The 20,813-nt window shown below is 36.0% G+C and overlaps 1 protein-coding gene across 1 annotated transcript in view; it reads right to left on the bottom strand.

Moving 5' to 3' along the window:
- The window catches only part of SCEL (sciellin), a 120,638-nt gene that overhangs the window by 19,642 nt on the left and 80,183 nt on the right, over positions 1-20,813 (bottom strand). Inside the window, 6 exon segments of the mRNA XM_049778506.1 lie at positions 6,574-6,776; positions 9,275-9,377; positions 13,081-13,189; positions 16,519-16,593; positions 18,265-18,330; positions 19,608-19,700. Of these exon segments, the coding sequence (XP_049634463.1) occupies positions 6,574-6,776; positions 9,275-9,377; positions 13,081-13,189; positions 16,519-16,593; positions 18,265-18,330; positions 19,608-19,700 (649 nt within the window).

The raw sequence follows: 20,813 nt of genomic DNA, 5'->3' as shown, positions 1-20,813 counted from the left end.
TCTCATTTCTATTCACATATCCTCTTGAGTCATATTGGCTGTCCATTACATGGTTTATTTGAGTCCCTTGAACATCCTTTACATTTTCTTTCTAAAGTCCTTATCAGAGAGGCTATATAGGTGGCTGATACCAGCTGGGTCTTCAGAACTTTCACCTTTATACAATAAGTGTGGTGGGGTCCTGTGCTATTTTCCCATTGTAAGATTTTCTGGGTCGTGATTTTTTTTATGTGTTGGGGTGTGGCTCATTGACTATATAACAATATGTAGCTTCAGATCAAAACAGAGCTTCTTAGAGTTCACTGGCATGGAGTGAAAAAAAATGGCTTTTTTGAGTTACAAAGAGGACTCCACCGCTGCTCTGTTTGTCTCAGTTTCTTGGAACTGTGTGGCTGGTTGGAATCCAATTGGGGTATCTGGAAGACCCCTACTCTTGTCCTGGTGCTTCTCTTTCTCTTGGGGGAATGCTGATCTAGAGTGAAAAAGGCTCTTCTGAGTAACAAATAGGACCATACTTCTTGGTCTATCTGTCTGCCTCAGTTTCTTGGAATTAATGTGGCTGGGGCAATGTTCACAACTCAGTCAGCCTGAAGAAGAAATGAACTACAGGTTCATTTACTTATTCTAGCTGCCACTGAGTGTTCATGTCTGTGGGGAGCTGAAGCCTAGTAAGTCTCTAGCAGATGCCTGAAGCCTAACAGTCTCTAGCAGTCTCTCAAGAGATCTGACCAAGGATACAGCCTGCCTTTACTAAGGTCAATCTAAAAGGTTAAATGAGGCATTGTGACAAGCCAAAGGGAACACTGTAGCCAGTAACCTTGGGAGAAAAACATATTTTAGACAGAACATATTCTAGACACATCCAAGCTAAAAGGAACACTGACCCAGTAGCCTTGGGGAAAAACACATTTTAGACAGAACATATTCTAGACACATCCCTTGGGTTTAGAGAAGCTATCTATGTTATCTATGTAGCCAGGTGCTAGGGGGAGTTATGTTAGGAGATCATTATTAACTATGTAGCTAGAAGACTTGAGGTATCTTAGGGAAAAAAAACTTATGCTGTCATCTGTAGGCCTTGAGAAGTTGCTCAGACAATATGTTTGCTCTACACTTCTTTTTACTGCTCTTTGTTTGCGCCATCCCCTCCATGAATGATATGTAATGATCTGCCCTCTTTACAATAAATGGAGGCTAGCTGGTTCTCACAAGATTTCCCATTTTCTTTGTCTGTGTGTGTTCTTTGTTGGTATGTTAAAAACACATACTCCCTCCTAGAAATTAACCCAAATGTGTGGTTTCCCTGCAGGGGCAAGGAAGCCCACACAGGCCAGTCTGACATTATATAGAAGAATAAACAAAGTCTGTACAGGATTAGGGTACCCACTTGCTCTAGCACTTACAAAATAAGATGTTTTATGAGTTTTGCTAAATCTTGTCCAGCCAAAAGTCAGACCTAGTTCTTGGAAGTTAGGTCCTCTCATGAGCATAACCATTGCCATAGGCTCTACATAGAATAAGTAAATAAATAGCTATGGATTTTCTTTCTGGTTCACTTATTCTGTGAACTTTAGTGCATTAATAAAAAATTACATCAAAAGTAACAGATATAATGAAACAAAAACATCCTTCCTAGATGGCCATTTTAAGGTAATGGAGATGGTCACTTTCCTGTGTTTCAGTGAAAAGCCTAAAATCATTGTCCAATTCATGCCCATCTCTCACATCTCTCAGAGCCTAATTCTCAAGTTGATATAATGATATGCAAATAAATGGTATTCAACATTTGTGCTGTGATACAGTAACATTCGATTCTAAAGTATATATAAAATAATAAGCAATTCTTAGACCTCTAACATGTAAAAATAAAAAGAGCGAGAGTGAAAAGTGTCTCATATAGAGGAAGGCTAGAGGTATGGGTGGAATAACAGAAGGGTGACTGGGGAAATTGGTGGTGGAAAATGAACACTGCTGAAAGAATGGACTTTGAAACAATATATATCTGAATCTCAACTATCAACATCTTTCTTTATAATATCTTTACTTAAGCATCATGATTACAAATATGTTTGCAGTTAGGTTTCAGTTATAAAAAAAGGACACTGCCCCCTTCACCAGTGCAACATTGCTACCACCAACACCTCTCCTCCCCATCCCTGCCTGTATTTGAGACAGACAATCTATTTTTCTCACTCAATACCATTGTCATGATATTTATTAGTATAGTTATTTCTCTAACTGTACTCACCACTCTTTGTGGTAAGCTTTATATTGTGGGCTGGTCCTCCAGCCCTCAGCTCTATTGTCTCTGGGTATGATTCCAATAATGTCTTTTATTTTTCTTAAAAACCATAGATGAGTGATACTGTTCTGTGCCTATCTCTTCCCTCTGACTTATTTTACCCAGCATAATAATTTCCATGTCCATCCATGTATAGGAAAATATCACGACTTCATATTTGTGATGACTACATAGTATTCCATTGTGTATATGTACCACAGTTTCTTTATTCACTTATCTGTTGTTGGCATCTGGGTGGTTTCCAGTTTCTGGCTATTGTAAATATTGTTGCAATGAATATAGGTGTGCAGAAGGCATTTTTGTATTGTGTTCTTGAGTTCCTAAGGTATATCCTAAGGTATATCCTAAGCTGGATCATAAGGGGCTAGATTTCCACGGTTTTTTTTTTTTTGAGAAATCTCCATAATGTTTTCCATAAAGATTGGACTAGACAGCATTTCCACCAGCAGTGAATGAGGGTTCCTTTATCCCCACATCCCTGCCAGCACTGATTGTTCTTGTTCTTTGTGATGTGTGCCAGTCTCTGTGATGTGAAATGATACCTCATTGTTGTTTTGATTTGCATCTCTCTGATGATTAGTATTGTGGAGCATTTTTTAATTTGTATTTCTTCTTTGAGGAAGTGTCTGTTCATTTCTTCTCCCCATTTTTTGCTGGGGTTAGATTTTTTTCTTGTTAAGTTCTGTTAAGTTTATTGTTAAGTACCTTGTATATCTTAGATATTAGTCCCTTATCTGATTGGTATTGGTGAATAGTTTCTCCCATTCTGAGGGAGAATCCTTGTCACTATTTCTTTTGAGGCACAGAAGCTTCTCAGCTTAATATAGTCCCATCTGTTTATCTCTGCTTACACTTTTTTGGAGAATGCTATTTCCTCCTTGAAGATACCTTTAGTCTCAATGTCATGGAGTGTTTTACCTATATATTGTTCTATATACCTTATGGTTCTGGGTCTGATATCAAGGTTTTTAATCCATTTGGATTTGACCTTTGTGCATGGTGTTAGATGGGGGTTCAAGTTCACTTTTTGGCAAGTGTCTGACCAGTTGTGCCAACAGTACTTGTTGAAGAGGCTTTCCTTGCTCCATTTTGCATTTCTTGCCCCTTTATAAAATATTAATTAATTGCATGTCTAGGGAACATTCTCTGAATACTCAAGTCTATTCCATTGACATGCAAGTCTGTCTTTATTCCAATACCAGGCTGACTTAATGGATATTGCTTTATAGTACAATTTAAAGTTGGAGAAAATGATGCTTCCCATCTTCTTTTTCCTAAGGGTTGCTTTAGCTATTCTTGGGTCAACATCTTAATTCTGTATCTCACAGTGTTTAAATTTTTAAAAAACGTGATTGTAAAGTTGTTTAAAATTGAGTTTCAGTCTTGCGATGTATAGTGCCCTTTACTGATGAACATTTCAACCACCAATGTCCCTGTTTCCCTCCTACTGTCCCTCCTGCCTGCCTTTGTGATAGAAAATTGTAGTTTTTACTATTGTTAATGAAGAGATACTGCATGTCACTTTATTTCTACCCAAAACCCACTTACTGTCCTGAGCAATCAGTTCCAATTGTCATTGTCATAGTAGTCCATTCTTTGCCCTAAATGCCCTGCTCCACTATTTGTGGCAAGCTTCTTAACATAGACGGTCCTCCTGGTCCTTCTCCCTATTGTCTTTGGATATTATTACCACATTATCTTTTATTAATCTTACATCTCACAAATGAGTGAGATTATTCTATGTCTATCTCTCTCCCTCTGACTCATTTCACTCAGCATAATAGCCTCCACATATAAGTAAATTTCATGACTCCCTATTTTCTAACAGCTGCATCCTGAAGGAATAGTATGGTAGCTGGGGAATATGCCTTGCATGCATCCAACACAAGCTCAATCCCTGAAACCCCATAGTGTCCCTTAATCATTGCCAGGAGTGTTACTTAAGCACAGAGCCAGGATTAAGTCCTGACCACTGCTGGATTTGGCCCCAAAAGAACAACAGAAATCCACAAAACCAAATAAGAATAAATTAGGAAGAAAGAATTAATTATTCAGAGAAGGGGCTGCTCATGCATGGCTAAAGTAGTCCAGGGCTCATTACTGGAGTTTCTCAGTATGTATAGGATATATAGGCCTGATAGTTCAGTGTTCAGGATGAGAGATGATCCTCAGGCCCAGAAAACCTGAGGGCAGTTCCTGGAAGTATTGGAGAAAACCAAGGATACACTTAGCAGTGCTCAGGGGCCCATGTGTTGCAGGACTAGAATTCAGGAGGTCATGCATGTCAGGTATGAGTTCCAACCCCTTGAGTTGGTTCCTGAGCCCAAGAATAGAATCTTATATTCATGTCATGTTTGAACTGGCAGGTTTAATAGAGAATGAATATTTAACCTCACATTTTAAGTAGTGATGAACAGACATATAATGGACATATAATTTACCTGAGCAAATTCATACATAACTTTATGGATGCTTCTGAGAATTATTGACTTCTATGGAAGAGGTGGTTGTCTAAAAGCTATTTACATTTTACCAAAAATAACCGGTTCATTTAGTAGTATCAAAAAATCTCATGGTAAGTTTACCTTGATATATAGCAAACCATCATTTTTTGAAGAGATCTGAATCAAGCTGTATAGTAACATTCATGATTCTCTGTCTATTGGAGTTAACAAGTCAGAGTATAGGCCAACAGAGCTGGACCATGTTATCATTCATTCCTAGTTATAGTTGTGATTGCAATAAAAAAAATTAACTGTGTATATATATGTTGATTTTTTGAAACAATTTTACCTTGGCCTTTTGGAAATAATGTATTTTGACAGATACTTTTCTATTATTATATTTCATTCACTTTGATTCATTTAAAAAAATTTGGATCAAACATTTTATTCCCTTTCAGAGACACATCTTTTTTTTTTTTTCTTTTTTGTTTTTGGGTCACACCCAGCAGTGCTCAGGGGTTACTCCTGGCTCTACACTCAGAAATCGCTCCTGGCAGGCTCGGGGGACCATATGGAATGCCAGGATTTGAACCAACGTCCTTCTGCATGTAAGGCCTTACCTCCATGCTATCTCTACGGCCCCACAGAGACATTTCTTGATTAGAAGGAATTCTGGTTTTCTGAGATTTAGGCAATCACGTTTAGGAAAAGTATGCCAATCATAACATAATTAACTGGCTGAAAAGATGGTATCTTATTAATTATTTTAAGAATATCTCCTCCGACATGAATAAATCCAGACATAATGAAGAGGTCTTGGTAAATCAGAGACTGATCCTTCCCCACTCTGTATGTATTTCATCATTACAACAGCTTTTGGTTAAATTTACATTATTGCAGAAGAAATGATCAATTAAACAGCTACATAAAAGTAAGAAAAAAAGTTCTTTTTAGGCTCTTAAATGAAGCATTAAAAAGTAGAATACTATAAAATGCTATTCAAATAATTTTTAATTACTACAAAAGCATTGAGATGTTAATTCATTTGATATAAAAGGAAGAGATACTATTCCATCCATCTTTTTCTGTCATGAATTCCAACCCTAAGAAAATTATTTCTTTTGATCTACTTGATAGCATATAATAAAAGAACAATAAAACATATGGCTCAATTACCACTGCTTTGCATCAAGCATGCATTAATGAATATCAAATTATTATTAATTGTTTTTTCTGGCTTCCTCTTCGTAGGACAACTATTACACTTTGGTGTGTTTTGATAAGCATTTTGTGTTTAGTACTTTGGAGGCCAGTCTCTAAGAGGAACAGATGCTTAAAATCATTATGCAGAATAACTCTAAGCTTATCAACATTTTGAATATATAATTATCTTTTAATCTTCTTTGTTCATGTCAGCTTTTTACAATTGCTCTAAAGTTGCCTATAATTCCATCCCTCCTCGCTATTCCACATGCTTTCCTTTGAGAAGCAGAGGCTGTGTGCATATGAAGTACTTCATACAACCAATTTCTCAATTTTAATAATAATAGTTACTCATATAAGATAACTACATCTTCAACTCTTGAATAAGGCTCTTTCACAATGTGGGGGTGACAGCAAAAATAAGCCACAGAAGGATGCAACTGGTTTCACAGCTCAGGTAATTACTTTGAACCATCCAGGCCAAATCACTGCACTGCTAAATATACATATCAAGACCCACCAACTAACTCTTGCAAGTTGGTTGATCTGAATGAAACTGATTAACCATTATTCTAGGCAAAGGTTGGAAGGTGGCCCCAAATTAATAAATTATGGTGATTTTACCATCACTAATGCTGTTTTTGGTAAGCCCACATATGTTGAGAGCATCTTTGACAGGCTTGCTTTGGGCAGCTTTGCTGTTGGTGATGGGAAGCAGCCAATGGATAAAGGCATCATCAAAGCAGTGGTCAGAAAGGTAGCTATAGAGGACAAGGTTACCAAGTCTTCTAAGAAGGTTTGGAAAGCTAAATGCACATCCTCGGTTCCTGTAAGTCCAGTTTTCACCAGTCATGGAGGAAGGGTCTCAGAGCTATTTTTCTCAACTGGCCATTTTAAGCTGAATAAAATATATATCTAGTTAAGGTTAGTAGTGCATCAGAAGATCTTCTGAAGGAAGAGTATTTTGTGGATTGTGTCTGTGTATGCATGTGACAGTTTTAAGTTATTTGGTTATAAAATCAGTATTTTTTTTGGGGGGGTAGAGGGTCACACCCGGCATTGTCCAGGGGTTACTCCTGACTCTGCTCTCAGAAGCCACACCTTGCAGGCTCACGGGACCATATGGGATGCTGGGATTCAACCTGGGGTCCATCCTGTGTTGGTTGTGTGAAAGGCAACACTTTACCGCTGTGCTATCACTCCGGCCCCTAAAAGCAGTATTTTAATGGAAATAATTTGACCATAAATCCTCACAGAATATTGATATCTACTGATTCAAAGTTTAATGAGGAAAAAATTTAAAACTATAGCTTGAGCAGTTACACACCACCATGGTAAAATAAAAGGTGATAACAATAATGGACAAGCCAATATTAATGAATACTCCACACAAAGATTCTGCAGAACTAAGAGTTCATTTTATTTATATTAGCTGTATGTAAATATAAAGTGCTATGCAATATGGATAGATGTAACATCTTCAAAAACATGTCATTACATTTCAAAGATTATTTGTGTACTTAGATTTTGAACATCATGCAAAGAAAAAATTTAACAAATTATGATAGTAATTGTATATAATATGAATTTACCCATTACCCATACATCCATGTCTTTCAGTTTTTCAATAAGTTCTATAAAAATGCACCTGAGAAAAGCTGAAAGATTACATTAAGATTAAATGTTTAGATGTCCTATGAAGTCGATATGCTTAACAAACATATATTTGGATGCTTCTAAAAAGGCAAACAAAAATTTGTTTAAGAATTAGAGCATTTGGAAAGAAGGGGACTTAGAAATCATTTTGTCCAATGTCTGGAAAGTCAGATCTGTATTGTCTGAGTGAGTTATTTGTTGTCTGATTTTCTTTGGGGGCCATACCTGATGATGTTCAAGGATTACTCCTGACTGCACCCAGGAATTACTCCTGTAGTGCTCAGTGGACCATATGGAATATCTGAAATCAAATGCGGGTTGGCTGCAAATGGGCAAACACCCAATCCATGAAATTTTTTTTCTGTTCTGAGTCTAAGAGGTTTTTCAGAAGTCCATATAGCTTTGAATATTAACAAACTTCTGCCAAACTTTATAAGAAAATCTCAATTAATATTTCTTAGGCATATAAAACATACCTTACTTCTTTGATAGTTAGCTGTTAATATTATCTATAAATTCAAATTCTTAGGAAATGTGAGAAGATGAGAAATATCTATAACAAGAAGCCCAATGCACAGTTTAAATTTAGAGCAGGGCATGGCCTAGTTAGTTCATAAGCTCACTGACATAAGCAAGTTTCAATCCTTTGATACCTGTAGCTAGAACTACTTGAATTCTGATCACCACCATATCTAGCAAAATCCTAGATTATGTGTCTAAACCCTTTAGACAGTTTAGTCTGAATTTGTGGTAGGTAATTAGATTATTTAAAAGTGGAATTGTTAATTGCATATGACTCAATCTTCAGTGTAAAACTTTTCTAGGCGATATAGTCTAAAACAGAAAATTTTAAATTCCTTGTAAATATTTCCATCTTGATTTCAGTGTGCCAGAATTATTGAATCCACTTTGCTGAAAAATTTAAAGAAAATCACAGTTAGATATAAAAATTCAGTATAAAAGGAAGCTTATAACTAGATTTAAAAAATAATCATATTTCAAGAGAGTATTGCTAGATCAAATATTCTACTTTTTCCTTCTACTTGTGCTCATCACTATGACTTTAGGTGTGTCAATGACTATAGAGCTCACCCCAAAGGGAGGAAGACACAAAGACTAGATAGAGTTTTTTGGTAATCTAATTTCCTGAGCCAAATCATAGATAGTAGAATGAATAAAAATTTTAGAGCTGCGACCAGGCAAATATTGGATAATCATAAAGTTACTAAATTAGAAATAAAACATAATGAGAACTGACTGGGAAAATCAGAAAATAGAAGGCAAAGTATGAATATAATTAGGTTTGTTCTTGTAATTGATTCTGAACCTGCTGGAATGTGGGTTTAAATATTTTTCAGCATATTTTCCAACCTGAATATAGCCTCCCTGTACTTCATTAACAACACACATTTGTCATTAAATTCTGTTTTGGGGATCCTTGTGAGAATCGCAAATTTGACTCACACACTAAAAGACATTAAGGGCATTTGAACTTTACTTAGAGACACTGATCAATTCCCTTGTCATTTTAGTTATCAACTTGCTCTGGTATCTACATTATATTATTATGTATTATTGAAAATATTTTACTTAATTGAAATCCTTTCTTTAATATTAATTAATGATTAATATGGAACATACTGATTTTTTTAACCAGGTAAACACTTACCGATAACTTTTGAGTAGCAAGGTTCACAGTGTATTGTCTGTTTATAAATCCAAATACTGTCACCAGCTTGTAGATTTTCCAAAGGCTTTTTGCATATTTCACACTGAAGAAAGAATGTATAAAATTTACATTACATATGAACTCTAGATTCTCTGAGTAACAGGATAGGAAAGTCCTTTTAAGTCACTCAGTCTCATACTCCATAAGAGAATTCAGATGAAACCAAGGAATATTGGAAAGAAAGTCAGTGTACTTGTTATGGAATTATAGATCAGTAAATTGAACTTTTCAAAGAAAGTGTCACAACATTTCTCTAGTATGGAAGAGGAATAATTTTCAAGCCTTATACCAACTGTTGAAGTTTCTACCTGACTGACAGTAGGGTAGATACACATTTTGAAAAACTGATTATTTCAAGGATAAGATCAGTCTTATTTCTTTCTTGTTTGCTTTTCTTCCATTTTTTATCTCTTCCTTTTTCCTTCTTCTCTCCTTCCTCCTTTTCTTCCCTACTTGCTTCCCTTCCTTCCCTCCTTCCCTCTTTCTCTTCCTTTCTTCTCTTTCTTCTTTTCCTTCTCTCCTCTTCCCTTCCTTTCTTCTTTCTTTTCTTTCTTTCTTCCTTTCTTCTCTTTCCTTCCTTCTCTTTCTTCTTTCTTTCCTTCCTTTCTCTTCTCTTCCTGCTTTTCTTTTTCTTTCTTTCTTTCTTTCTTTCTTTCTTTCTTTCTTTCTTTCTTTCTTTCTTTCTTTCTTTCTTTCTTTCTTTCTTTCTTTCTTTCTTTCTTTCTTTCTTTTTCTTTCTTTCTTTCTTTCTTTCTTTCTTTCTTTCTTTCTTTCTTTCTTTCTTTCTTTCTTTCTTTCTTCTCTTCCTGCCTTTCTTTTTCTTTCTTCTTTCTTTCTTTTCCTTCCTTCCTTCCTTCCTTCCTTCCTTCCTTCCTTCCTTCCTTCCTTCCTTCCTTCCTTCCTTCCTTCCTTCCTTCCTTTCTTCCTTCCTTCTTTCCTTCCTTTCATTCTTTCATTCTCTTTATTTCTTTTTCTTGCTCGCAATTAACAATCAGTCCTGGTGGTGATCAGGGGCCAAATGGGATGCCAAGAATCAAACCCACTTCTGCCTCAAGCAAAAATTTAAAAAAGCACACTACCGCTGTACAATCTTTCCAGTCCCCAATATCAATATTTCTAACAAGCACTTACAGCATATTATTTGCTTATTAATAAAGAGTTATGCTGTCCAAGCATGTAACCTCACTGAGTAAAACAAACTTTTGATTTAATATGAGGTTTAAAAGAAGTTTGTTTTGAGCTATGTTGGTTACTGAGGCAAGCAGAATTGACATCTGCTTTTATTGGAATTAATCCACTATTTATTAGCTGACTTCCTTTTCTTTTTCCTTTTCCTTTCTTTTCTTTCTTTTTTTTTTGTGTGTGTGAGGCAAATAGGTTTTATTGATCAAAACTTGCTTAGAAATATGTGAGAGGAAAGAAAGAGAGGAAATACGTATCCAAGAGAACACAGGTTTCTCTAGAATGGATATAAGCAAGAAAAGAAACAACCAAGTAAGATATATGTTCTAGGGAGAATGTGGGCTTGTAGAACAAATCGATTGTCTAATTTTCCAGCATAAGGATGTCTCTGATTGGCAAACTTCCTAGAGGCCAATTCATTGAAATAGTTGTCATTCATCAACATATGTAAAACATTGTGAAGGATGGATAGATGATACAACACATAAGGCACTTGCCTTGCACATGGCCAACCCAGCTTAGATTCCCCAGCACCCCCTAAGGCAGGGGTCCTCAAACTATGACCCACAGGCCCTATGCAGCCTACCAGGGACATTTATCCTGCTTGCTGGGTGTTTTTGCTGCTGCTCCCTGTTCTGCTTATCAGCTGATTCATGACAGGTCCATAGTACGCATGTCTGGAATGTTCACCACACACTCCAACTCTCCTCCTTTCTGTCTCTTCACTCCTCCTCTTAGTCTGGGGCAGGGGTCCTCAAACTATGGCCTGGGGGTCACTATTGATCATAGTTTTATTTTTTCAACTATATGGTTAAATCGGTCTAAGGATTGAACTGGCACTCCTGTTTAAATAGTTTGAGAACCCCTACTCTAAGGTTTCTAGAGCCTGCTTTAAGATTCCTTCCTTAGTGCAGAGCCAAGAGAAAGCCCTGACCACTACTGGGTGTGGCTCCAAAAAAAAAAAAAAAAGTCTGGTGCTTTCTTATTACCATGGCTTTAAAAATAATCCTCCATGTTTTGTTGGGGGCATTTGTTCTCAACCAGTGATATTTTATAAATAATTTAAAATGGGAATAAATAATCCAATATACAAAAATGTTGATTATTATTACTATTTCATAAAAACAATAATAGAAGAATTGCCTTGTTTTCAAACGTTTTCTACAAGATAACTTAAAAATGAATAGCTATATATTAATTTTTGTTTGAGTACATTTTAAAAGCTAAAAAATAATTTTGTCATAATTTGATAACTATGCAGTTTCCAGATTTGTCTTATGCAGAATTAATATATATTGCCTAACATTGTAATTTTGCTTCCAAATGAGCATCATATTTCTCATTCTTATATGTCACTGTCTGAAGGTAACGGAAGGAAAAATAATCCCTCATGAAAGCATTAGAACTTTGAAACGGAAGAAAGTAGTGGTGTCAACCACAGAAAGCTATCAGTAGGGGGATCCACAGATTTAGGAAAAAAAAGAAAATGGCTCTCAAACTAACTGCAATTATAGGTCTATCTTGGGAATTTCAAAAAGATTAACAATATCACGAATCTTCTGTAAAATTCTTGATTTATTTGGGACTGGTTGTAAATATTCTGGCTTTTTCTCCCCCCAAGTGATCAGTAAGGGTTGAGAACCATTGCTCTAGTAAACTACATTGTTTTACTGAGGAGAAAGGTGAAGCCAAACCAATATAGGTTATGTCCAAAGTCACACAACCACAGTTAAAGACAGAGTTAGTACTTAAATGGAGGTGTTTAAATGATCAATTCAGGGATCATCCAATTACATATATACATACATACATACACACAAACAAAACAACAAAAAACCTCTATCCAATGTCATTCAAAAAAGAAAAAAAGAGTTCTTGAAAACACAAACTATAAAACATCTTCCATTGTAAACTTTATTATTAGTAAGCTAAGACACAATTAATCATACTTAATCATACTCTCAAAGCCTGAGGTTTTATTTTTGTTTTGTTTTTTGGGGGGCCACACCCAGTGATGCTCAGGGGTTCCTCCTGGCTATGCACTCAGAAACCGCTCCTGTCTTGGAGAACCATATGGGACGCGGGGAATCTAACCCAGCTCCGTCCTGGGTTGGCCACATGCAGGACAAATGCCCTACTGCTGTGCCATCACTCTGCCCTCTCAAAGGCTGAGTTTTAACTAATTCCCTGAATGAAGAATCCTCAGCTTTATGGTTTTTCTCTTTGGATTCCATTATTCCACTTTATATAATGCATGATTTATTAAAATACTACAAAAATTTTACAAAGAGAACAAGTGTATATTTTTAACAGATTTAAATCTCTAGGGTAACAGTTAAAAATATGTCCATAATCAATTCTAAGCCTAAAGCCAAGATAGTAATTACAAACCTTAGAGGTTTAGGTTGCAGAATTCAGGAAATATGTAAGTAGTGCATTATTAATGTGGAGGAGCATGTTTCTAAAAACTTTAACTCCATTCCACATATTTCATGAAGTAATTACTTTTAATCCAATAATTATGCAATTTAATCTTTAGCTAAATGCAATAAATATGTCCTTACCTTGAAGCAAGTGGAATGGCAGCAAATTTGTAATTCATCTAAAATCATTTTAGTTTCCGTGCCCAAGGGTTTTCGGCAGTAAGTGCACATATCTCTTTCAATGACAGATCTATAGAGATGCAAGCAATTAAAGACAAATTTGTCATCATGTAAAGATAGATGCATTCCCCATGAAGTCATGTGAAAATGATATGATAATTTTGTTGATGCTAAGAAATTGCATAAAAATCAAGGGAAGTTCAAGTTTACTTAATTCAGTGCTACAACTAGATTTTTAGCTACCCCCAAAAGATATCAAATAACTTACATAAAGGAAAGTCTCTTATTATTAATTCATTAGCAGTCAAAAATGTATCTGGGCAGGACAAAGATGTTTACAGTTTTCCTAATTGGACAGTAGGATGTAATTACCCCTTGTAGAAGAGCATTTTGAATTATTAATTTATATATATTATAAAAATATGCTGCATATTCTATGCTGCATAGAATTTTTTAGTGAAACAAGATAGTTTTTATTGAAGAAAACTTATTTAAAAAGATGTCAAAGAGGAGAAAGAAAGGAACACATGTCCATGAAAGAATACAAGCTTTACCAAAGTGGATAAAAACTAGCTAAGAGATATAGAGACAAGCAAGTAAGATACATGTTCAGGAGAAAGCATGGGCTTAAAGAGACTCATATTAAGATAAAAATTTAAATCTCAAGACATTTAATAGGACAGAAGTAGAGATGCATTCAAGAGTATATTGGAAAATTTATAAGTTATAGGTATATAGTACTCAAGATTAGATATAAAGTATATAGATAGTTATATAGATAAAGTATGTAGATTAGAGTCTAGAGATTAAAGGAATTAACCTAAATCAAGTCTCATGGTGTCACTGTGAAAATCAAAATATTATACTATCTTTCGTGATCAATTATGTTGACAGGAGAAATAAGTTTATTATTTGTTTTGAAAAAGTAATATTCAATAATAAATTAATTGTAGGTGTGATTAGCAATTTCCAAAATTCTTTGGGTCACATCTTTTAAACTGTCAGTATAGTTATGATTTTTAAGGCCTTGGGATTTTCTTCAGTTGCATACAATTTAATAAATTTAGAGTAAGAAATATAATAGAGTAGTGAAATAAAAATAGCCAATATTTCTATAGCCTAATTTGCTTAATATATATGCAAGTGAATATGCAAGTGAATAGTCTAATTTGCTTAATATATATGCTAGTGAATATTCAAGTGAATTTCCCATGCAATCAAATAAGCAATGTTTAATTTTTTCATACTATCTTTGAGAAGCAGATATAGTGTTTTTACTGAGAATTTAAGGTGGAGCAAACTAATTCAAGTAAGTCATTTGCTACAGTCATGTGGATGCTGGGTGGCATAAAAAGCATCTGAAAGATGGCAGCATAATTCCATAGTTCCTATGCTGCCTTTCTGACTGTGTGTGAAATCTAGATAAAATAAACTAGTCCTACTGGAGACATGATCCTACTTGAATCTCAGGGCTATAAGCAAAGGGAGAAAAAATGCAAGCAGCATAAGATGGGAGGAGAAAGGAATTAGGATAGAGGAAACCTAGCAAAATTTGTTACCCAATTTGTAATATTTTCTTCTTTCAACTAACACTATACATACATATATATACATTCCTGGAAAGTATTTTCCTATGAGATCCTCATACAAATGCATGTGTACATACATACAGATAAATATTTTTTTTTGTGTGTTTTTTTTTGGGGGGGTCACACCCGGCAGTGCTCAGGGGAAACTCCTGGCTCCATGCTCAGAAATTGCTCCTGGCAGGCACGGGGGACCATATGGGACGCCGGGATTCGAACTGATGACCTTCTGCATGAAAGGCAAACGCCTTACCTCCATGCTATCTCTCCAGCCCCACAGATATCTTCTATTTCAGGAGCACTGAAATATGATTTAGGGACCCAAAGAGGAATGAGCTAGAATTCTTCAATGAAAATCTTGTTTTCATTCTAAGAGACAGGTGTTGATTCAATGATCACAAAATGTTATTAAATATGTAGAAATAAGTAAAGGTGAATAAAGATGGGAACAACCAACTAATAGAAACCAGGGAACTCTGGAGGTGAGCTTAGTGAGTGGGGAGAAGCATGGCAGAGAAATTTATAGCATAATAAATAGAAGGGACCCAGGAGCTGTATGATGAGGGTATTTGGCATGATTGAATATCAGTCAGTAGACAATAGGAGTTGATTCAGAAGGAGCCGATATAGTATGCAAAGTAATTTGCTCTTTTATCCTCTAAAGTGGGGAGTTACTTTCAAAAGAATTGATATGCTTAGAGAATAACAATGACAGAATTGAGGCTTTTCCAAGTTTTTCTTAAACAGTAATGAACTTAAGCATGGCTTATTGGGGGTGTGGGGGGGGACTGAAGAGATAGTACAATAGATAAGGCACTTTCTCTGTTTGTGATTAAATGAGGTTCAATCCCCAGCACCCCACATGTTCCCCGAGGCCCTTCCACAGGAGGTCCTCTGAGCTTTGTGCCAAGAGTAAGCACTAAGCACTACCCTATATGATCCAAAAAGAACCTAAAGAATTATAGAAAGGGAATGTAATAGAGATGCCTTGTCCATAGATATTTCCTCTTAGCAAATGGAAGTTTCATTTTTCCAGCAAATATTTATTGAGCACCTGTTAGATGTCAAACTGTTAAAAAAATATTAAGGTTAATAAAGATTTGATTTTTCCCCAATTAATCATATTTCCAACCTCTGCTATTGAAAAACACCATCTCTGGTATATCAGATTTTTTGCAGTACAGCTGGTGTCCAGCAGTTGGATTGAAATACTCATTATTTATTTTCATATGGTTCTCTTGAAAATCTGCAGGCAATGCTTTCCTATGTATCACCTTTTTGTCCATGGAACATTGAATGATGAGAAGATCACCAACAGACAAATCGTGGGGTCCATTTACCACCACTAAATTGATTCTCATCATAAACCCCCTCCTGAGATCTGAGGATGGGCAAAGAGTGAGTCATAGTCGCATAGTTCATAGTCGCACAGCTGTTTGTAAAGTGAGCTGCTCTGGAAAGCTGCAGTAAGGGACAGCTGAGGTCACAGTTTAGTGATGCAATAAAGTACAGGCTCTAATGTGGTATTACTAGTCTCCTGGGAATCGTGGAAAGCAGAGGGGCTGGTTTGGGAAGCAGGTGTGTGGCAGGGAATGCTCTATTAGAAGAAAATGCATCAAAAGCAAAGAGCAGCAACAGCCAGGAAGCCAAGACTGAAATTCCTAGATGGAGAGGAGACAATAGTTGGTTTCATTCATACATATACAGAACAATCCCAACAGGACTGCTATCATTGTACAGCGGATAATAAAAACATGCTTTTGTCTGTGTCTGTGTCTTTGTGCTCTTCTATATGATAGAGTCACATACTTACCTATCTGAGGTTGAGTAAACTGTTTGAATGTATTTTCCAGATATGTTTTCTAGATCTCCAGCCTTTGGTGATTTACTAGAAATAAACACATATGACATGTGATAAGGGCTATTTTGCTGTTATTCATTTTTCTACCCTTATTCAGGTGAGAAAACTTACACATATTTATGCAGATTTATTATTCTTTCTGATATTACAATCACCCCCTTTTTATCCTTTTTTGTTTGTTTTTAGGTCACACCCAGCAGTGCTCAGGGGTTACTACTGGTTCTGTGCTCAGAAATCGCTCCTGGCAGGCTCGGGGACCATATGGGATGCCAGGATTCGAACCACCATCATCCTGGATTGGTTGTGGGTTGAGTGCAAGGCAAATGTCCTACCGCTGTGCTATCTCTCTGCCCCCCTCCTTTTTTATCGTAAGAAGTGCCAATGCACAAGTCATCTCAAAGCTACATCAATTGACATTCTACTGAAGTAAATAGAGATGGCTCAGAGAGTGCAAGAGCAAGTGGGAACAGGAAGAAAAGCTACTATTTTTCATAGAATGTATACTTGCATCTACTTCATCTACTTCCTTTTCAAAAAGAAAGCCATGTAGTCTAGCTACATAGCTAAAGGAAATACACAAAGCAGAACCATTGTAATATTCCATATACCTTAGACATAGAGAAACAGATTGTTAGAGAAAGATATAGAAGTTTTTAGTTTTAACTTAATATATCCAAGATAAAATACTTTGTAATATTTATTAAAAAACATCATTATTAAAAGTTTCTTTTATTTTTTAGATTGCCTCAGCTTGTAAACACTCTTTCTTGAAATCAAATGAAATCTTTATTTCACGAAAGGCTAACTGGTCCTAATTGCTTCCCAACTGCTACCTTTGAGTGTATTCGAACTGTAAGTCCTATGTTCCTATTATTCCTGACAGTGAGTGGAGAATACAGTCATTACTTGCAGTATTTTTTGTTTGTTTGTTTGTTTATGGGCTATACCCAGCGGTGCTCAGGGGTTACTCCTGGCTGTCTGCTCAGAAATAGCTCCTGGCAGGCACAGGGGACCATATGGGACACCGGGATTCGAACCAACCACCTTTGGTCCTGGATCGGCTGCTTGCAGGGCAAACACCGCTGTGCTATCTCTTCGGGCCCTACTTGCAGTATTTTAATGAACAATATGTCTCTCTCCAAACCATCTCTCTGCCACCAAATTGCATCTACTTTGTGGAATACAAAATCCACAATGTTAAATAAGAACTTGCACATATTTGTGTATTGCCCCTATTTTATTAATGAATAAACAGACTTGAAGATATTAAGTATCTGAGAAAACCACCTGGTCAGTCTTAGGATTCCCTCTTAGATGTTATGCTAAGGGCTCTCTACAACCCTGCACTGAGGGTAGACTTGAGCTAGGATTAAGAAAAAAGATGAACCTGAAGTCACATTTTACGAGATAAATTACATGATGATTTTGAAAAATTTTTCATGAAAAGTTGTTCACCCCTGAAAAGTATGGACTTTTCTGTTATAGTCATCTATAATTTAGTTTAGCCAATTACTATATCATGAATTTTTAATAACTAATTGCTGTTGAAAACCTAAAAAATAATATATAGACCTCAATATACTATAAAATGGTCTTCTACTTAAAAAAAATCAAGCATACTCTAGAATAATAGCATCTCTTTTTGAATATAATTCTTAAATAACAAAATAAATGCAGCAAAATAACTGAGATAAGCACCTGTTCTCCACATATGTCCTTGTGTACACGACAGTGTCTTTCATTCCAGCAGGCCTGGTTTCTGCACTAGAGTTGAAAAACAAACCTTTTTTAAAAAAGATTTTTTTAAATAATTTTTATTGTGACCAATGTGAATTACACATTGGTCTTTCACAGTTATATTTAAGGTACATAGTGACAGTGAATCAGGGCCATTCCCACCACCAGTGTTGTCCCCCTCCACCCTGTTCCCAGCATGCATCCCATACCTCCCTCCTTTGCCCCCCTGGACTGCTAGTGTAAAAGTTCCCCTTTATATAGCTTGTAAACCATTTTATTTCATCTTCCTTTATCTTGTTCCTTTTGTTTTGGTGGTAGCCTAGTAATGATCAGAGACTACTCTAAGTTTGGTGGTTGACTATTGTCTTCAGTGTGCTTGGGGAATCATTTCAGATCTGGTATTGAAGTCCAGGCTCCCACATGTCAAGCAGGCACTCCAGTCCTTTGAGCCATTTCTTTGGCTCATTGTGTTTAAAGCTCATTTACAAGAATAATCAAAATAATGAGGCTATTCTCCAACGTGATGCAAAAAATAATGCTCACACCTTCCTTGCAAACTACTTATAACCTTTGAAATCCATGTGATCAAGTGAGATTAAGCCATCTCTGCAAAATTTTGTCATGTCTCCCACTCTGTTTTTAACTTCCATGGTCTTTTTTTTATTTGTTTCATGGCCACACCTGGTGTTGTTCTGTGCTCAGAGAACACTCCTGGCAGTGTTCAGGGAACCATATGGCATGCTGGGATTAAATTCAGGTTAGTCACATGCAAAGAAAGGTGCCTTAACTTTTATCTCCAGTCCTTTAACTTTCATGTTCTTCCAGGTTATGACTATAAAACTTGGTGACTCATGAAATTTTCTGAGGGGCATGAAGGTGATTTTAAATATATATGTGATATATGTACAGGGCTCTTTTTCTCATGTCCCTATCTCATGTCACATATCTCAAAGGAAAAGCAGGTTTCAATTAACATGATAATATCTGATTTAATGGAACCTTTAAATCTACCTGCAGAATGTGAACACCCAGATGGCAATCATGCTCAAAATTTACTTTCTCTGGAAAAATTAAATCTTACGATTTCTCCTCCAGATGATACAACCTACCAACTGCCAAGGTGCTGAATTTATACCTCAGTGTAGAATTGTTTATGTACAGATACTAATTAAGGGAAGAATTACAACCACATCTAAAATGAAGTATCTAAATAAAGGGTGTATATAGGATATATTCATATTTTTAATGGGAGAACAGGCCTGTTACTTGTCTGATATTTGACCATACTATATTGATCATAATACCTGAGCTTTTTTCTGGTTTCATAAGAATTAGCAGTAGTTCTTGTGGTTTGATTGTTTAGAGCATTAGTGGATCCCCTGGTATGGCCTTCTAGCCTGAGAAAGCAAACATAGTATTTAGCACTTAAATTAGAACCTGTTAAGTTTTTGCTTATTTGCAATTCACTTTGGCCACAATAAAAATTTATTTAAAAAATAGAAAAGAAGAAAATTAAAAAAAAATCTATTCTGACCCCAAACATACTATCAATTAATCTTTGATAAAGGGGCAATAAATGCAAAATAGAGCACAAAAAGTCTCTTGAACAGTGGTATTGATACAATTAACTGGATAGCTGCAAGCAAAAAAAGTGACCTCAGACCTCTAACACCAAGAACAAAGATTAAATCCAAATGGATTACAGATCTTGATATCAGACCCCAAACCATAAGGTATATAGAAGAAAATGTAGGAGAAACACTCTATGACATTGAAGCTAAAGGCATCTTTAAGGAGGAAACACCACTTCCAAGCAATTGGAAGCAGAGATTAAACAAATGGGACTATATTCAACTGAGAAGAAGGTTCTGCCCCTCAAAGGAAACAGTAAGTAGGATACAAAGGTCACCTACAGAATGAGAGAAAGTATTCAGCCAAAACCTATCTAACAATGGGCAAATATCTAAGATATATACAAAGCACTAACAGAACTTAAAAAGAAAAAAATATAACCCCATCAAAAAATGGGGAGATGATATGAATAGACATTTCCTTAAAGATGAAAGGCAGATGACCAAAGGAACAATAAAAAAATGTTCCACATTACTAATCATCAGAGAGATGCAAATTAAAACAACTATGAGGTACCATCTCATGCCACAGACACTGGTATCTTGAATAAGAACACGCAGTGCTAGTGTAGATGTGGGGAGAAAGAATTCTCATTCACTGCTGGAAGGAATGCCGTCTAGACTAACCTTTCTGGAAAACAATATGAATATTCCTCAAAGGCTGGAAATTAAACTCCCATGTTATCCAGCAATGCCACTTCTATAGACATACCAGGAACACAAAAACAAAATACAAAAATGCCCTCTTCACTCCTATGTTCATTGCAGTGCTATTTACAATAGCCAGAATCTGGAAACATTCCAGGTGCCCAACAACAGATGAGTGGCTAAAGAAACTGTGTTAAATCTATCCAATAGAATACTATGCAGCTATTAGGA

This window comes from Suncus etruscus, chromosome 8 (assembly GCF_024139225.1).
Source record: "Suncus etruscus isolate mSunEtr1 chromosome 8, mSunEtr1.pri.cur, whole genome shotgun sequence".
Taxonomy (NCBI): domain Eukaryota; kingdom Metazoa; phylum Chordata; class Mammalia; order Eulipotyphla; family Soricidae; genus Suncus; species Suncus etruscus.
This window is presented reverse-complemented; position numbering and strand designations above follow the sequence as displayed.